This window comes from Ananas comosus, linkage group 22, assembly GCF_001540865.1.
Source record: "Ananas comosus cultivar F153 linkage group 22, ASM154086v1, whole genome shotgun sequence".
In the NCBI taxonomy this organism is placed as follows: Eukaryota; Viridiplantae; Streptophyta; class Magnoliopsida; order Poales; family Bromeliaceae; genus Ananas; species Ananas comosus.
The window spans coordinates 569,505-584,144 of NC_033642.1; the positions used below are offsets into that span (position 1 = coordinate 569,505).

Genomic DNA, 14,640 nt, shown 5'->3' on the forward strand with positions numbered 1-14,640 from the left:
AAGAGGAGGAGCTCAAGGCTGTAGAGATTTAGTGACTATTGCTGCGGCCTGATGGGCTATCTTGTTAGAGAGGAACAGGAGAATCTTTGTGTACTCTAAACGTCCATTGGGGTACTTACTCGCGATCCATTGGGGTATTTGCGCGCAGAGATATTATTGTAGCTTTAGTACTTTATTTAAAATAAAAATTTTGTAAGTACTCCGCATGAATGAAAAACGAAAACAAGTATCTTATAACACCTAGAAATACATATTTTAAAATCATTTTTTCTAAGTGACACTTAAACTTAATAAGATGGAATGAATTTTGTATTTCTATATTATAATAACTGTAAAACTTAGATAAATATTACTTTAGTAATTATGCATATTAACATAAAACAATACACATAAAACCAAGAAAATTGCTAGTAATATTATGCACTTTTTGACAAAAATAACTCACAAGAGTTACTTGCAAGTAATATAACAGTATACATAAAACCAAAAGACATCAGAAGAATTTTACACCATCCACCTCATTTTCTCACCAGTTTATGAACCATTCTATGCTAACCACATTTGAAACAGTAACAGAGATACAAATATTCGACGAAAAATGAATTTATTTCTCCTCATCAGCAAGCAAAATTTTTCAGCTTGGTTGTTAACATACCATGGCTCCTTAAGTTCAATCTGAAACATTTGAGGGATTTCGCGGAAGTAATACATACACATTGTTCTTTTCGATTTTGCAGTTTTAACCCACAGATTTCTGTTTCTGCAATTCGAGACTAAAATCTCCTTTTTATGACATGAAACACAACCTGGCACATTTTGTAATTCATATCTATGGACTCAGTTCGCGCCAGGTGCTGGAGATATTTTATACGACAGTTTCGAGAACAAACAAAGATGTGGGTTTTAAACTGCAAAATCAGGAAAAGACTGATGGTCTGTTGATGCAAAATGGCCTGCAGTTGGAGCGTGCCTGTCCGATCCTTGGCCCAATGATTCCCCGATCTATCTCTTTCAATCTCTCGACCTCAATCTCGATCTCGATGCATTTGTCACTAATCTCTCTCTGTCACCAAAAAATCAAATACGATACGTTATGGACCAGTAGTAAATTATGTTGCAGTTTCTCAGCCATATCAGAATTCATTCGATGCCGCTTCATCGAAGTTATCCACTATATTCGCCTATATACAGTGTACTTCCCCACCCTCAGTTTGAATTCTAGTGTTAGCTTCCGATGCAGTTTCACACTTCGCTCCGACCCTTAAATTTCTCAGAAACAAGAGACCTAATATATTCATCGTGTCGAAAATATCCCCAGCTTCAGATTCTTTTCCCGCGTACTCGTAGAGATGAATGGCCGCACTGAAGATGAAACTGTCGGGCTTTATAGACTCGTTGATTGTCTCAAAGAAAGAAATGCCTTCGTTTATAAGACCGTAATCCAAATAAGCCCTCATCATGCTTCTACAACAAGCCAAATCAGGAGCTATCTCCATTTGCCGCATTTGGTTGTACATTCTTTGGGCTTCTAGAATAAGCCCTTCCTTTAAAAGGGCGAAAATGAGGTGATTGAAATGGGAACACGAGGGAGTTATCCCCTCGTTTAGCATTTCATGAATTGTTTCCTCCACTTTGAGGTAATTTCCACTTTCGGTGTAGGCTCGGATCAGTGCGAGATAGGTAAAAGAATCGGGACGATGCCCAGTTTCCAGCATCTCTTGGAAAAGGATTTCCACTTTGCGGTGTAGACCAGAAGTGGCGTAGACGTTGATCATGGAATTGTAACTGATCTGCACGGCCATTTAAGAATTATTTGAGATTTTCTCGAACAAAATTTACATGTACTGATACTGAAATCAGTAAATCATAACACAAAAACATTAGTTACTTCATAGAAAATGTATTTCCTTCTAGAAAATGCCATTTTGAATCTATTAATGCAAAAGAAGTAAGTTTTATGGTCTAAAAATGGCGAGAGAAACTACATTTGGATATCCTATTAATGAGCAGGATCATGTCAAAAATTTTATATATATATATATATATAAAAATTAATATTTAATATCAATATCCACATACCTTTCCAGGTATAATTCCATCTTCCTTCATTTTACTGAATAATAGAGATGCCTCCGGGCACCGACCTGCAGTATGAAAACAATAGACATCCCAGCATACATTATTGAGGCATACAATTATACCACTCCATATTTCTATTTACATATATGTCCCAGCAAATTTGGAATTTGCAGGGGGATATGTTTAAGTAGATATAATTATGCGAGGATATGTACATAAAAGCCCAATATGAAGGTCATTGTTTCTGTGGAAAATATTTCAATAAATTCAATGTTAAATTTATCCTAGTATGCAAAAAAAAAAGAAGCTAGAAAGAGGCACAGGAAACACACCAGCTTTCCCATAGTAGGTAAGCATATTTGTGTATGCTTTCTCATCAACAGAAAAGCCCAAGTCCTTCGCAGCATTAAACATCTCAATAGCGTTCTCCAATTTGCCTCCTTGGCCATAAACACTACATTCAATAGTGTGAAAGCAAATTATGCTAGAATATTCAAATTCGAAAGAATTTGAAAATATTAGGAGAGAAAAATGAAAAACAAAAATCAGTTACCTAATCATTGTGTTGTAAGTTTGAAGAGACGGAGGCACACCAGAAGAGATCATGCGATCATATATACTGATGGCGGAGTGCAACTTACCTGCATGGATTTTGAGTTCTATTAGTTAATAATCGTCCCAAAACACCAGCTTCTTTTCTAAAGTAATGGAATCATAAAAAAAGTATATGCCGAACCTGCATCTAGCATAGACTTAATAAAAGTATTATATGCAACAGTATCAAGTGCCACTTCATAGTCCAAACTTCGATTGATAATGCACTCTGCCTCCTGATGTTTCCCTTAAAGAAACAAACAAAGCAACTCATCAGAATATAATGCTTTTGTAGTATTTTACATGTGACGCCCACAAAATTTCCGACAAAAAAGAGGATACACAGAACTCGTCTCAACTATTCTTCACAGGTTAATTATCTTTATTTTAATAAGTACCAAAAGAAGGAAACAGAGACAGTTCTACCAAACCAAGCTAATTTTGTTCTTCCAGAGATCACATCATGAATCATGAAAATCATGAACTGTACCAAATTATTTGTACAATTACTCGCATCAACAACAATTACGATGACAACAGCCAAAACACACTTAACTTGTCGCCCCAAAAATACAGATCCTATTATTTGATCTGGCCCTGTTCCACTCTGCTATGTTTCAGATGAAATTCTAGCTCTATTTCATTCAGGTATATCCATTAGTTGATTTTCTTTTGTCTTTTTTCCCAATCCCCAAATCCCAACTAGTTTTAAGTCTTCTCGACACTACGTGGCTATTCTACTCTCACAAGTTACAAGACTGAAAAAGAACAACATAGAAGATCAAAGTAAACACCCAAGATAAAGCAAATGCATACCATGCTTAGCTAAAGCATTTACAAGTATGCTGATAGTGACTGCATCTTGCGTATTGCCGAGACTAACTGATTCCCTGTAGAGTTGGTTTGCTTCATCAACTTTGCCACATTTGCAAAAAGCATCAACCATGGCATTGCAAAGAGTTGCTCCTATTGCCAAAGAGTTCGACGCTGACTTAAAAACTTCCTGGGCTTGTTCTAACTGCTGGATCTGACCATATCGAGTAATTAAAGAAGCAGCTGCAGAGTCCTCAGGTCTGAAACCTAATTTAATTAATTGGTCGTATAAGAACTGAGCCCGCGCTATATTCCCTGCAGATAAATCACAAAATGGACCAGTCAGAAGAGAAGTGTGTCAAAACCATAAGCTGTGCCAAACCCACTGGTGCATGTTTGGCTTTCTTTTGCACCTGATTCTCTATTCTGAAGAGCAGCAACTGCAATTTTTGCAAATAGAAAGTCTGGAGCTTATGCTGCGGCTGCGAGCTGAAACGAACTCCTGGACCTAGAAGCTGAAGCTCCAATTGAATACTTCTAGTTCAACTACAGCAGGAAGCTGTTTTGGAAGATCCCCACAAAAAAACCTCTATTCAAACAGCACTTCTACAAAAGCTTCAACAATGCCAAAGAGACCACCCTAAGGACTTTTTGGCCAATTAAAGCTCCAGCAGAGTTCTTGTTTAAGTTGAGCTGTTCAAAAAGCATTAACAACTACTTTCACTAAAATCCTTCTAACATCTTCTGCATCAAAGTGGAGCTTATGCTTTAGGGCCCAAAGATTCATTTTAGCTCCCCACCACAGCAAAAGTTCCAGATCTTTATTGTTTTCAAATGCCTGGTTGCTGCTCCTTGGTGGAAAAAGCTGTTTCAAAAGCCAAGCAAAGTAAGCGCTAAATGTACAATGAGCATTCATATTTGAACAAGTTAAGTTGCTTGCCTTCCCTAGCAAATTTGCAGATCAATTGGCATGCTGCAGATAGACCAAAATTTGTCTCCAACATGGATTTCAAGATCTCATTGGAATTATAGCTATCACCAGTTTCCAAATATATGCGGAGCATTACACCAAGTGCATTGGTATCTGGTTGCTGTGTTGTCCTTAACAAATTCTCTGCTTTCCTAAGCTCTCCTGCTTTCCCATATAATGCCATTAGCGATGCCCTAGTTGTTTTATCCATACCAAACCCATTATTCTCCATATCTTCAAGTAATTTTTCAGCATCGTCGATCTTTCCCTCTCTGCAGTATACTTCCATAACAGTCTTATAGAGGTTCTCATCAAATTTAAGCTCATTTTCTCTCATTTGGGAGATCAATCCCTTGGCCTTTTCCAGAAGACCCAATTTTACATACAACACAAGTAAATCATTAAAGCAAACAGCATCAGGAAGGCTAGCTTTAGATAGTGCTTGAAAAGCAGCTTCTGCCGAAGCTACGTCTTCCTTGGCAACATAACATCGAAGTAAAGCACTATATGCAAAATTCGACAGTTCAACGTTTCTAGACCTCATAACTTCCAAAACTTCTAGTGCTTTTTCATAATTCCCAGCACTAATATGAACTTGAGCCATCGCCACATATGTTTTCTCATCGCTAAGAATACCCAATGCTTCAATCTCTTTGAATGTTCTTTCTGCATCCTCATAAAGTCCGAGTTTTCCATATATCCTAACAAGTATTCCATAAATGACTTCATCAGGAACAATTTTATTTCTTTCCATCTCTGCAAAAAGTGAGAGAGCTTTCGAGTAATCTGAATGCTTATAATATAGATTAAGCATGGAGGCACAGGTGTAGTTACTTGGGATAATACCCGAAGGTCTCATCTCTTCATAAAGTCTTAATGCTTCTTCCCTTTTGCCATTTTTGGCGGTTAAGCTGATTAAATGACCGTATGTTGCCTCTTCAGGGATAAATCCAGCTTTCTTCATTTTCCCAAAAATATCCAAAGCCTCCTCCATGAGATCTTCTTTAACATGTGAGCTAATAACAATTGTATAAGTGAAGCGATTCGGCGCTACTTCTACTTCCAACATTTGCTTCCACAACTGGATGACTTTTCCATGCAGCTTCTGCTTTTGCAAAGATGAAATCATGAAGTTAAATACGGCAATAGAAGGTAAGACACCTCTTCTACGAACAGCTGAATAGAATAGCAACATGTCTTTATGCCGGCCCCACCTAGCATAAGCACACAGAAGAGTTCCACAAGCCACTTCGTCAGGTTCACAACCAGCTTCGAGCATCTCCAGAAAGATCTGTTCAGCTAGTTTGATCTTTCCAACTTGGCCATAAGCCCTAAGAACAATAGTGTAGACAATAACACTAGGTTTGTAACACAGCTGCACAAGCAACCAACTGATGAGGGTCAGTGAAGATTGTTTCAGTTTAAAGGTCTCAATAAAATCAAGAGAAAAAATTTAACAGGTAAATGCATAACTTTCAGTTTATATTCAACGAAATTGACTCACGACTTCGCCAGCTACCATGACCTATTAAAGCGATATTTCATTGAAAGACTATATCAGCTTGTTAAAATAGCGACTACGATAGAGAAATCTTTGTCTCTACCCGTCATTATCATACTTCTAGAACATGCATAAAAAGTTAAGAACTCTTTCTGCATCAGTTTTATAACAGATTAGTTCAACACTCACCCTTTCAAATATGTACACAAGCATAGTAGATACTAGATACCGCCTAAAGATGATAAACTAGATCAAAATTTGAAAAGAGTAGGACCAAGAATGGGTTCCAACCCGCTAGTTCCTTTAGGCATGTTTTAAACTAACTACTATCCATAAATTGTAGAACAGCTACTACTTAGTGGAAAATGGCGTAATTCGCAACAAACCAAGAATCAAAACATAATCTAGCAAGCAAATTCAAAGGCATTAATTGGTAGGTAAACAATATGTGGATAATAATTCAGAATTGCACTCTTTATTTCACTGGAAAGGAATAACCCCCTATTATAGTTGTTTTTGTCAAACCAATGTATTCTCGAATAACCCAAAAACTATGTTATGTTATTCCTCGCATTTTATCCTAGTTATCCCCACAACAATCGAAATTATCCTCTACCATCACAGTTGTTCTTATGATCTAAAACGAAAGACACAATGGATTTTGTTCTCAGTTATCACTGTACTCAAAAACCAACTCATGATAAAAGCAAAAATAATCTAACAAGTAGCTTTCACCAATTCAGAACCACCGATAATTCATGTAGAGAACAAACCAAAGGTTCCATTTTTGTTTCTGTTTTCTTAATTCCTCTGCTCACCTGCAACTTCATCCATTCGAAGAAGTCCCGAACCTGGCGCCACCCGCGCTGCTCCTTGAGCACGATGCACATCTCCCTGAAGCTGAGCTTCGCCACGAACGACGCCATCACCTCCCGCATGTTGTAGGAGCCCTCGGGCCGCGACGAGAGGCCCCGCACCGCCCGGATCGCGGCCACCACGTGCCTCCCGTACAGGTGCCCGTCGCGGTCGCCCTCGATGTACCTCACCATCTGCTCCGGCGTGCGGCGGATCCACCGCGGGGTCTCGGCGCCGCTCCCCTGGTTGCGGCGGAGGCGGCTGAGGTACGCCGCCTTGGCGCGGATGATGCGCCGCGCGTCGTCGTCGGAGAGGGGCTTCCGAGGGTTCCGGCGGTAGGGATTGGTTCGGGGCCTCTCGCCGCCGCCGCCGCTGCCGCCATTGCCGGAGCTGAGGGACCAGGGGTCGGAGGAGAGGGCGGAGCGGAGAGGGGCGGGGGAGGGGAGACGACGATGGGGTTGGTTGGGGGAGGGAGAGGGGAAGGGGGAGAGGAACGGGGAGCGGAGGGAATCCATTGTGGTCGCGGAGGAGAAACCCTACCTCTGGGGTTTCTGATCGCTCGCTAGGGGTTTTGTTTGCATTTGGCGGGGACGAAGATGTGTCGGGGAAACGTTGAGGATAACGCTCGTCACGTGCGATGCACGTGATTCGGCACTTCATGTAATTCGTTGCCGTTTTTGGTTTTGCTCCTCGAACGAAGTCGGCAACGTTCTCAAGTAATTAGCGACTTCTTATCAATCTAGAAAAATGGGCAATGGCGTAATTTGCGGTCAATTCATAACGCTTTTAAAAAAAAAAGAAAAAGGGTAAAAATGTGCAAAGCTTACTGGAACTATAGTTCATTTTAATTCAACTATCTAACGTTTCGAAACTCTAATTTTAGTACTCAATCTTTTAATTTATTTGATTTAAAATAATATGATCGCTCGCCTGATATAAAATTTATGCTAATTATAAATTTATAGTTACATAAATTATATAAAGTGTACTAACTAAATCCGAAAAGACAAACAACATGTTTAAATTTTGAAGTTAGAAAGTCACTAATTCAAATCAAATAAATTAAAAAATTAGATAAGTCAGATAGCCAGATCAAACTAGATAATAGTTAAACTAAATTTTATATATTTTTACCAAAAAAAAAAAAAAAAAAACATGAATGTAGTTTAGGAAGGTTTCATCCATTTGCCTGTAAAAGTTATATATTTAAGTAATGTTTTATAGAGATGATGAATTAAATATAATGTTACATATTCACACATCTAAGCAAGCAAATACTCAAAATAGGTTGAGGAGGAAAAGATAACATAAATATTCATATTATAGAAATGATGAATTAAATGTGCTTATCCTTTGCAACTAAAATACATTCTATGCACATTTCACCAACAAAAATGTCCACATAATGATATTTTCAAGAACAACATCTTTGATACTAGATTCACTACAACATTAACTCTTCTTAATATTTCCATATACCAAAAGATGAAGGGAAAAAAAAAAGAAAAAAAAATGCAACACAATGTTCTCTTCGACATCGCAAAAAAAATAGAATAAAATGCACATACACCACTACTTCAATTAAAATCACACAGAAGATACATCAAATAAGCTGAAAGACTTTGTTAATAATATACAATTATTTATGATCCCTGCTATAAGATCAGTCACTCACAAGCCCCTCCTCCACAATAATCGAAAACTCGAGGACGAAACCTAAAAAACTTCCATTCTCCCTCTTGGTAGTGCTTGTTGCTGTTGTTGTTGTTGTTGTTGTTGTTGTTGTTGTAATTATTATTATTACTACTATTATTCTGGCCTGATGAATGGTGAGGAGCTCAACTCAGTGGTACTATAAAATGAGTCCTCCTGGTAGTAATTCTCGTCCTTCTCCTCCTCCCACCGGAGCACCTCTCGGATGTACTTGAACCCCTCGTCGAGCGAGGGGCGGTCGCGGGCCCGGGCTTGCCACACGAACAGTTTCTGATTCGTGAGGGAGAAGTAGAGGTCTTTGAACTTCATCGCGACGTAGAAGTACGCTTGGTGGGCGAGGGCTTGGTTGTTGTGGTGGGTGCGGACGGGGCAGAAGTCGTCGAACCACTCGCACGTGGACAGCGGCACGCGGCTGATCTTCTCCTCGAAGAGGTCGTACTTGTTCAGCACAAGCACGAACGGGGTGTCTCGGAAGCAAGGTTGCCTGGTTTTTATTAGAACCGAAATAATGTTAAAGCATTAGAACATAGAATACAGAGGCCGGGAATGGACAGTTAAACGCCGAAGCTCTGAAACTAAACTAAAATTTTGCTAAAAGTTCGAGTACAGAACTAGAACTAAGCGATCATAACTCGAGCCGCTATATCGAATCAATCATATGAAAAAAAAGAGAGAAGAAAATAAGCTAAGCAATTGAACCATGTTTTAATATCAATTAAAAACGCCGTTCTCTGGTAGCTTACGCTTTTGTTTTATATAACTTAACAAAAAGGAAAGAAAGGAACCTGACTGTGGCCTCGAATAGCTCCCTGCTTTGCATCATCTTATTCTGGAGCGGCTTATTGCTGCCGCAGGCAGGGGCTCCGAGCTGGTCGTAGTCGCTAAGCGCCAAGCAGAATATAACAGCGCGGACGTCCTCAAACATCTCGACCCACTTGCACCCCTCACTGATCCCCTTTGCACTTACTCTGATAAGCTGGTATCTGAACAAAGAGGACAATACAAATATGAGAGAGAGAGAGAGAGAGAGATATTAAGTTGTACAAGTTAATATTCTGTGCATTAATTGAAAGCTTAATATTTAGGGAAAGATTACATTAATATACTCTCAACCATTTCAGTTGTAATCTTTTGAAAATCTACCTTGTCTCACAGTGTATAATGTTATGTAAACAGTGGCAACTTTTAGTCTTGCCGATATGTAAACACTGGCTAATCTACTTGTACTTTGCATTGGCCAAGATCAGCCCTTCGTGTATCCAGTATTACAGTTCTTTAATTTACCATAACAATACTCTCTTACGCCCACGAAGTATAACACTTCCAAATCATATTTCTAATTAAAATTATTGAACTAAAACCATCAAATAATTCATAAATCACTTGACACTTGTATGACAACCAGCCTAATGAAGAGGAGGAGAGAAATTACTTATTGAGCGGCTGGGAATGCGTATCCATATTATCATTGTATGTTTCGGACATTGGGCTGGGGTCATCGAGTGAGAACTCAATGAAGGCCAGTCCATTTCCTTGAGTCACTCCTTCCGCATATAAGATATCTTTCTCAGTTGGCTCATACTCATTGCTTGACACCTCAATCGCCTGCAAGGAAAATATTCTCTGCTCAAAAAAGCTGTTTCTTTTGATCTTTTGAAGAGCTATTCAAGCTGCAGTGCTTCTTTTATAAGCTGATTAACTAGCACAAAATGAATCCTAATATGAAAGTTAGTATATTCTGATTGAAACAACGCCATGCCTGTTTCAAACCCATCTCCGTCCACAGAAAAGTACATGAACATCCTAATATTAAAAAGTCTAAAACTTCCGGAGACTATATAAATTTAAATCTAAGAACATTTGGATATTAAACTCATGAGAAAGATACGTGAAGCCTTAACTTGAATTGGTCAATGAACTTGATCATACGCCACTTTTACTGTATTAGGAAAAAGTGATCGTGATGATGTAAGAGCAAAGTTCATAAAGTATTACCCGACTTAAGAAGTACTCGGCAACATCAGGAAGAAAATGCAACTCATCCTTTCTCTTATAAGTTTCCTGTATGGCTGGATCTTTCCACATCTCATCAACAAATGGAGCATATTCACGCGTTGCAGCAGGGAAAAATGCATCCAAGTCCCCCATTGCTATGATATCTAGAAGCCAGTCGGAGAACTTTTTCATCCTCGCATTGATCGAGTATATGCATGAATTTGATCTATCATCAGCTTCATGCTCATCTGCATCTGAAAGACAACAAAATTAGTTGAAGCACCCAGGCCTAAATATCTTTGGGAAACTTTTTTTTTCCCTTTCATCAATTACCCAAAATAGTTTAAATATGATGATAAAATTGAAAGAGAATAAAAATATATCATGCCAATTTTTTTTTTAAAAAAAATTCAGATAGTTTTTGAAAACAAAAATGCTGATTTATTACTAAGACTTACCCTCTGAGGTATGCTGATCATGCGAGTTTGTATTTCCCAACCTAGACAATGCCTCTTCCTCAAAGCGCTCACGACCCTCAAGCAAAACACCCAGATATTTGAACATATTGCTTTGTATCATCAATTTGATGCTGTCAAGTTCTTCTTGAGTGAACTTACTTCCATACAAAAACTTGGCCTGTTTCAAAACATTAAACATACGTTGGAACATATAACATAAAATGCATAATTACTAGCATCGAGCTGATATAAACAAAGAAAGGGATTCATGATATATCACTTGATCCAAACATAATAACTCCATCATGGGCCGGCACAGCAACAAATTTGCTGCATTGAAACTGTATCTTTTTCCCTTATTTCTTTTCCTTTTTTATAAGTAGGATTTCTTCTAAGAAAACATGTTTTCTAAAACTTCCAGGGTTTATTGTTCTACATTCCAAAACAGTACGACTTATATGACTAGCGGCGAGCAAGTCCAGCTATGCTAGAAGCAAGATGAACTCACCTGCTTAAATATGGTGCTAGTCCCAGATCCCTGAGGGCCAAGTAGTAAAAGCTTTTGGATTCTCTTTTGCTCCAAGTAATCCGGAACAGTTCTAGGAGGATAGAGAGCTTCATCTCTTAGTCCTTGCGTGTTTTGTTGGGGCACAGGTAGCGAGAACAAGGAGCACGCCAAACGTGTAAATGCCTATTCACCAAATGCATAGCGACACTTGTCAGAGAAGCTAAACTCCAATTATATACATCTTAGCAACATAATATATCTACGTATATTTGTTACAAAACTGGAGTTCTTATACACTCTTCAAAACAATCTATTGACCGATATTTGTTACAAAACCTGAGTCCTCATATATGCCTCTCAAAAACCTTAATTGGAACACATATAATTTCGTAATTACAAAAATTGCCCATCTGAGAACTTTCACCAATAAAATATCAACTTCTCCATGAAATTTAGATGACCTCCCAACTTAAACTAAGGGAATTTCTCTAAGAAACTACACTTGGAGGAGTATATATGCAAATTCAGATATTATAGTGGCGTATATGTAAAAGGTGATTTTTCTTGGCGACGTAACACTCGAAGAAATAAAACACTTACCGACTCCCAGATTTTCCCCCTGATATTATTTTGGCCTTCCTCTTCGTAACGGCCATCATCATAAACCCAAAAGTGCGTATCACGCGGGCATTGCACACCTGCAATCTACAAGCAGGAGAAAAGATATTTTTACAGTAAAGAACAATGGAGAAAACTAATAATATGTAATTGCATCAATTAAGCATTCAGTTGGTCGTTGGATACATTACGTACTACTTGTTTTCTCTTTCACCCTATTTCTCTCTATTGGTCTAAGAATTTCACTCGATGTTCTTAATCAAACTAAAAGGAAGTCTCATTTATTCCCCAAACACTACCATAAAGCCACTAAATGCAACCAAACGCTTCAGTAAACCCACAAAATTTAACTCCAAAACCAATTTGCAGCAATATTTAATAAATCATTGTTGAAACCCTAATTGCACAGATTGAAAAGCTTTCAAGAAGGACATGAACTAGTATAGATTAAAGGATAGATAAGTACCCAAGTTACTACTAAATGTACCAAGGTACATACCTTTAGCACCCTCAATTCCAATTTTGTGATTTCCCTGCCATTGATATATACTTGGGTGTTGCCGTTGCTAGCATTAGGGTGAAGCTTCCCGGTAAAATTTAAATTACTACTAATGATCATATCTGGCTTTTCCCCTTCCTGACAAAAAGAAAAAAGAACGAAAAAAATTTATATACATATATTTATCGTCACAGAAGCTATAAAAGCCCACGAAACATGCAAAAAGAACACAATTATCGATTCACTTGCCTTTCCCCATAAACCTGATTCTTTGTCATACCAGTACCTCCCCGGCTTTAATTTCTGTGGAGGTAACGGGCAACTTAGTAAATCACCCATCTCTTCCGGCCTTAATGGATACCCATTCACGACAAGCTGTTCGGGCCGGAGCTGGTTGGCCGGACACTCCTTCTCGACCTTCAGTATCTGCCTCACTTCCAACGGGCTTAACAAGCGCGATAAGATCCTCGAACTCTTCCCTAATTTCGACCGCTTCGACTCATCGATCGGTTGGCCTATACAGCCCACGCACTTCCGCCCCTCCGGCATTGAGCCCATCGCCCTGAGCACGCAGTAACTGCAGTACCTGGCGTCGCACACGAGGCATGACTCCTTACTCTCCCACTTCCTCTTGCCGCATCTGTAGCAAACCCTCCTCCTCTTCTCTGTTCTCGATACCGCAACATAGTGAGGCGGCTCGGACATTTCGTCGAACTCCTTAGCTTCATACTTACTGTCGCCGCCGAAAGTGACCACTGAAGCTCTTTTCGGCTCGTTCGCGGGCCGGTTAGTGTTCGGCCCAGGAGAGCTGCGGGCGGAGCCATGGGACTCTGAACGGGACACACCGTCAGAGAATTCGGGGTTGTGCAGGACCGAATTCACAGACCCGGAGCTTCCCCCCGATGCCGGGGGGCTATCCGACGAGGGTTTAGCACATTTGGCGATCCGGGGCACGGGCAAAGGTATAGGATCGATCACAGGCAGCGCGAAACCATTTGCGGGCCTCTGGGATTCGGAAACAGGTTCAGCAGTAGGGATTGATGAGGGATTCAAATCGACGGGATCGACCCTCGGGAGCTCATGGGAGACCGGGGGGCCGTCGTATTCGAGTGCGATAGAGTAATCGAGATTGGCAGGGGCTTCGGGAATCGGGGTTCCGGGAGGAAGAATCCTCCTTAACATCTCTTGCCAACTATTCCCATCTAGGGTTTCTGCCATTTCTCTCTCTTTCCTTCTCCCTAACCCTAAACAACCAAACCCTAGGAGCAAGTATTTAAGCTACTATTGCCTCACAAACCAAATCAAACAGCTTCAAATCACCAACAACACATCACAGGATTCGACCTTTTCACCTCCAAACCACAAATTCATCAAAACTGAACAAAAAACAGGGTAAAAATCCCACCTTTTTCAAACTAAACCCTTTCTCCGCAAAAATTCAACCCCAAAATAGGCAAAAAGTTGCCAAAATCAATTTCNCCCCCCCCCCACCCACCAAAGTGGATTCCACCTAGCAAACAAAAACCCTAGTAGAAGCAAAATTGCTCACACAAGTTACCTCAACCGCAAAAGCGCGAACACTTCCCACGAATTCATCACCGCAAAATCCCCCAATTTCCCAATCCGGAGGGGGATTTTTGCCAATTTGGTGGTCAAAACCAGAGGTAAAAGGGGCCAAAATCAAAATTTTCCTCGCCCCCCACCAAAGTGGATGCCACCTAGCAATCAAAAAAACCCTAGTAGAAGCAAAATTGCTCACACAAGTTACCTCAACCGCAAAAGCTCGAACACTTCCCACGAAATCAACACCGCAAAATCCCCAAATTTCCCCCAATCCGGAGCGGGATTTTCGCCAATTTGGTGGTCAAAACAAGGAGGGGAAGGGGCGAATTGGGGAATTGGGAGAAGGATTAATTGCAAAAATTAATGATTAATTTATTCATCACGAGAGAGAAAGAGAGAGAGTGAGAATTACACCTCTCTCTCTCTCTCTTTCTCTCAAAAAAAAAAAAAAAAAAAAAGGGTGTTTGGTGTTTG

General features: G+C 39.8%; 2 protein-coding genes across 3 annotated transcripts; both read right to left on the reverse strand.

Moving 5' to 3' along the window:
- On the reverse strand, positions 391–7,380 carry LOC109727397 (pentatricopeptide repeat-containing protein At5g27270). The gene is made up of 8 exons (XM_020257521.1): positions 6,776–7,380; positions 4,427–5,831; positions 3,490–3,801; positions 2,816–2,920; positions 2,633–2,720; positions 2,412–2,533; positions 2,080–2,144; positions 391–1,790 (listed from the first exon to the last, which is right to left on the reverse strand). Exons 1-8 carry the CDS (start codon positions 7,325–7,327, stop codon positions 1,182–1,184), a joined length of 3,258 nt encoding a protein of 1,085 aa, XP_020113110.1. The 5' UTR covers positions 7,328–7,380; the 3' UTR covers positions 391–1,181.
- LOC109727205 (extra-large guanine nucleotide-binding protein 3) lies at positions 8,241–14,075 on the reverse strand. 2 transcript variants are annotated; one of them, XM_020257205.1, is made up of 9 exons: positions 12,853–14,075; positions 12,604–12,741; positions 12,087–12,191; positions 11,487–11,669; positions 10,979–11,156; positions 10,521–10,774; positions 9,958–10,130; positions 9,311–9,508; positions 8,241–9,009 (listed from the first exon to the last, which is right to left on the reverse strand). In XM_020257205.1, exons 1-9 carry the CDS (start codon positions 13,819–13,821, stop codon positions 8,622–8,624), a joined length of 2,586 nt encoding a protein of 861 aa, XP_020112794.1. In that variant the 5' UTR covers positions 13,822–14,075; the 3' UTR covers positions 8,241–8,621. The 2 variants fall into 2 exon arrangements, with proteins under 2 accessions (XP_020112794.1, XP_020112795.1); XM_020257206.1 differs by having other exon boundaries at positions 10,521–10,768; positions 12,853–13,821.

Bases quoted from the DNA above. Each gene is read 5' to 3' on its own strand.
- LOC109727205 (XM_020257205.1), bottom strand. From the start codon at position 13,821: ATGGCAGAAACCCTAGATGGGAATAGTTGGCAAGAGATGTTAAGGAGG. The intron at 12,192-12,603 runs GTATGTACCTTG...TCCTGCTTGTAG, and splicing joins TGGAATTGAGGGTGCTAAAG to ATTGCAGGTGTGCAATGCCC. The intron at 11,670-12,086 runs GTAAGTGTTTTA...TTTGGTGAATAG, and splicing joins GGGGGAAAATCTGGGAGTCG to GCATTTACACGTTTGGCGTG.
- LOC109727397 (XM_020257521.1), bottom strand. From the start codon at position 7,327: ATGGATTCCCTCCGCTCCCCGTTCCTCTCCCCCTTCCCCTCTCCCTCC. The intron at 2,921-3,489 runs GTATGCATTTGC...TGTTTCTTTAAG, and splicing joins AAATGCTTTAGCTAAGCATG to GGAAACATCAGGAGGCAGAG. The intron at 2,534-2,632 runs GTAACTGATTTT...TATTGAATGTAG, and splicing joins ACTTACAACACAATGATTAG to TGTTTATGGCCAAGGAGGCA.